At 46.8% G+C, this 3,210-nt stretch overlaps 1 protein-coding gene across 1 annotated transcript in view; it reads right to left on the bottom strand.

Moving 5' to 3' along the window:
- The window catches only part of CFAP58 (cilia and flagella associated protein 58), a gene marked incomplete at its 5' end in the record, with an annotated part of 49,995 nt that extends 48,221 nt beyond the window's left edge, over window positions 1–1,774 (bottom strand). Inside the window, 1 exon segment of the mRNA XM_072424303.1 lies at window positions 1,504–1,774. Coding sequence (XP_072280404.1) covers window positions 1,504–1,774 — 271 coding nt within the window.
- Between the last annotated feature and the right edge of the window lie 1,436 nt (window positions 1,775–3,210).

Genomic DNA, 3,210 nt, shown 5'->3' with positions numbered 1-3,210 from the left:
AATCACCCGAGATTTATCGCATGTTTGGCTCTGACGCCAATGCAGAAAATTACGGGCAGGGAAGATGCAACTTTTATCTTCCAGGCAGTGAATTACCGCCTCAATAACATGCAGGAGGGGGTTGGAATTTACAAGCCGGAGGGCTAATTAAAGCAACTGTGGGGGAAGCAGTGTTATACTCACCTTTCTGGTGGCCGGGGTCACCTACCTGCCCTTCATATCAGTGCCGCAGCCTCTGCAGGGTAATACACATTTGTCCCTGGAAATGATCTCTCCTGATAGATGAATGAACGAGCGCTGTGCACACATGGAGAGGGGAGGACAAGCAGCACCCCGCTGTGCTCTCCCTCCATTGACATGCATAACGGTTGTTCCTGATCATCGTTCTTGGAAGCCTCCTGAAGACATTGGGTGACGGCTGCACACATAGCCCTGTCCTCTGGAGAGGGAAGGATGAGCAAGCTGCACCACGCTGTGCTCTTCTCTACTGAAATGCATAGCAGTTGTTCCTGATCGTGGCTGATTGAGCCTTCTGGGCTGATTGATGAACCCTGTGGGGCAACCCCTGTACAGGTCCCTTCCCTCCATTGCAGTGCTGCAGCCTGTGCAGCGCTACATACACACATTGGAGGTTTCACATTGGAAATGATCTTTCATGATTGTTTCTATTGACAGGGAGCACTGTACATACATAGGAAGGGGGGTGGTATAAGCAAGCAGCACCCAGCTGTGCTCTCCTCCATTGACAAGCATAGCAGTCATTCCCAATCGTGGTTTATGGATCTGCTTTGATGACGTAGGCTGACCACCATACACAGCACTGTACTGTCCTATGGAGAGGGGCGGACAAGCAGCACCACGCTGTGCTCTCTTCCATTCACAGGTCATTAGGGATTATCGTTCATGGATCCACCTTGGGGGATTAATAAAGGGCACCAGGTGACCGCTCCACCGAGTCCTTAGTCCTTGTGTTGTAGGGATCTGGGGATGGAACCGCAATCCCGTCCACCAGAACTCTCTATAGAAACTGAATGACACCCATAGTCCAGCACTTCCTTCGAGCCCCGGGTGTCAGGGACACGCCCCCTCTGTCATGTGACCATGGGCTCATAGTACTGCAGTACTGAGTGCAGTTCAGTAAAGGAAAAGAGATTGCGCACAGGTCATATACAAAAATTTTAACCATTCCTTCACTGTCTATGTCCCTGTCAGAGACTCATTAATTGCAATATTTTGGTTGACTTAACATTATATGCAAAGTTCCAGAATCTGACTTCTACCTATCCTCATATACTCTGCAAGCTAGGAGAGAAATAACCCAATCAGATTCTTCCCTATGAACGTGTGATAGGAATATGCTAATGGGAAGAAAGAGCAGAAGGATAAGCTCATCAGTCTGCCCTCTGCACATGGTCATGGACATTTGGTGCGCTTGTCATGTGACCGATCCTGAAAGAATGAAATTGAATCAGAAAAAGAAGCAGACACATCTCCGCATCTCACCTTCTTTAAAGATGCAATGGTGGTCTGGTCCTCTTGGGAGAGTTTGAGCGCTGTGGCTACTTTGGCAGAGTTGCCCACGATCTCGGCGTTCAGCTCCCGACATTTGGCCATCAGACGCTTCTCGTTCTCGTAGGATTTCTTTAAGACGGCGTGCAGCTTTTCATATTCCACCCGAAACTTCTCCAGGCTTTTATCGCCGGTAAGTTCACCCAGAACCTCCTGGAAATCTTTCTCCAGAGCTTCGAAGGCATTCTCCTCCGTCAGATTTTTGATTGGTTTAACACAACTCTGCACATATTAAAAATTTGGTTTTCTGTCTTTGTGGCCATACCTGTGACCTCTGACCCTAAAATGAAAGGTGCTGCAGCTGCTATACTTACACGATCACCTTCAGACTCACCGATCCAGCAATGCAGCACAGTTCCTCTTCCAGGTTGTATGACGCCCAGTGTTTCCCACAAGCACAGGGCGTCAAGGATCCGCCCCGTCATCTACTCTGTTCTCTCCTCCAATCAGCATGCTTCCTGTAGATGCAGCACACCTGAATGGCTACCTGTCCAGCACAGTCTGTCCCAATCCAAGTGTTGCAATATAGGGAACACACCTTAAAGAGAACCTGTCCTCATGTAAGAAAAGTATCAGATTCACTTTATTGCTAATTTCTTTTCACTGCTATGCTTCTGTGTTTGCAGCAAAATTGAAAAACATGGCAGGGTGGAGCTTACACAGGGCGAGGAATTCTCTCCCTGTATCATGTGACAGCACAGGGGGCTCAACAGCCAATCACCAAGGGAGTAAGTCACATGACCCCATATCTTAAAGTACAGAATGTGTCTTTTTGCTTCCCACAGGTAAGTATAAGGTGGGTAATATAATATGGGTCAGCAAATAAAGGGAACCTGTCACTTTGCTCCTAATGGACAAAATAAATCACTGCAAAAAATAAATAAATAAATAATTTTAATAAAAATGTATAGCAGTGTTTTGCTGTGCGGAATGTTATGCTGAGTGACCAACTCAATCAGACATATTGCACCAACAGCGCACCTTCGGATTATATTTACATGTTGGTAGATACGAAGTGTGGGCAAAGTGGTAAAACAAAGATGGCGCTCTGGGCTTCCAGGCTCAGTCATCTGACAATGTCATGTGACTCTATTCATGCCATGCAGGGGGATTGTGACCAGCGCAGGTAATCCTCTCCAGACAATCGGTTTAGCTATTTATCTGCGGACCATACAACTGGCTTCCCCGGTGAGCTATGACCGAAGGGGAGGCATGGAAAGAAATTTGCCAAAATAATACGTAGGGTGAAAATCCTGCAACTTCTTTGTAAGTACCTTTCCTGAGGTTTTATATTTATCATGGTCAGGACTAAAAAATTGTAAAGTCATGTGATGTGCCTATGGATTATATATTCTACAATCCAACCATCAGGTGGAGCTCTTTCCCAACTTTTAATTACCATTTTCCCCTGTAGGCTGTTTACAGAGATCAATAGCTCAAGCTGGAATTTGCACACTCCAGTGATTGGCTGCTTGTTGTGACTTTTTCCTGATCAGATGACACCTTCTAAGGTTATGAGGGCAGCCATAGGGTGGTGCAAAATGTGGTGCCATACCCTCCTCAGCCACAAGGGGCACCCACGGGTCGTGCACGTTGTATCTTTCCTGGTACAGTGAACAACCTCCTATTGGTCATTCATTG

The sequence above is a fragment of the Pyxicephalus adspersus genome, chromosome 10 (assembly GCF_032062135.1).
Source record: "Pyxicephalus adspersus chromosome 10, UCB_Pads_2.0, whole genome shotgun sequence".
Taxonomy (NCBI): domain Eukaryota; kingdom Metazoa; phylum Chordata; class Amphibia; order Anura; family Pyxicephalidae; genus Pyxicephalus; species Pyxicephalus adspersus.
This window is presented reverse-complemented; position numbering and strand designations above follow the sequence as displayed.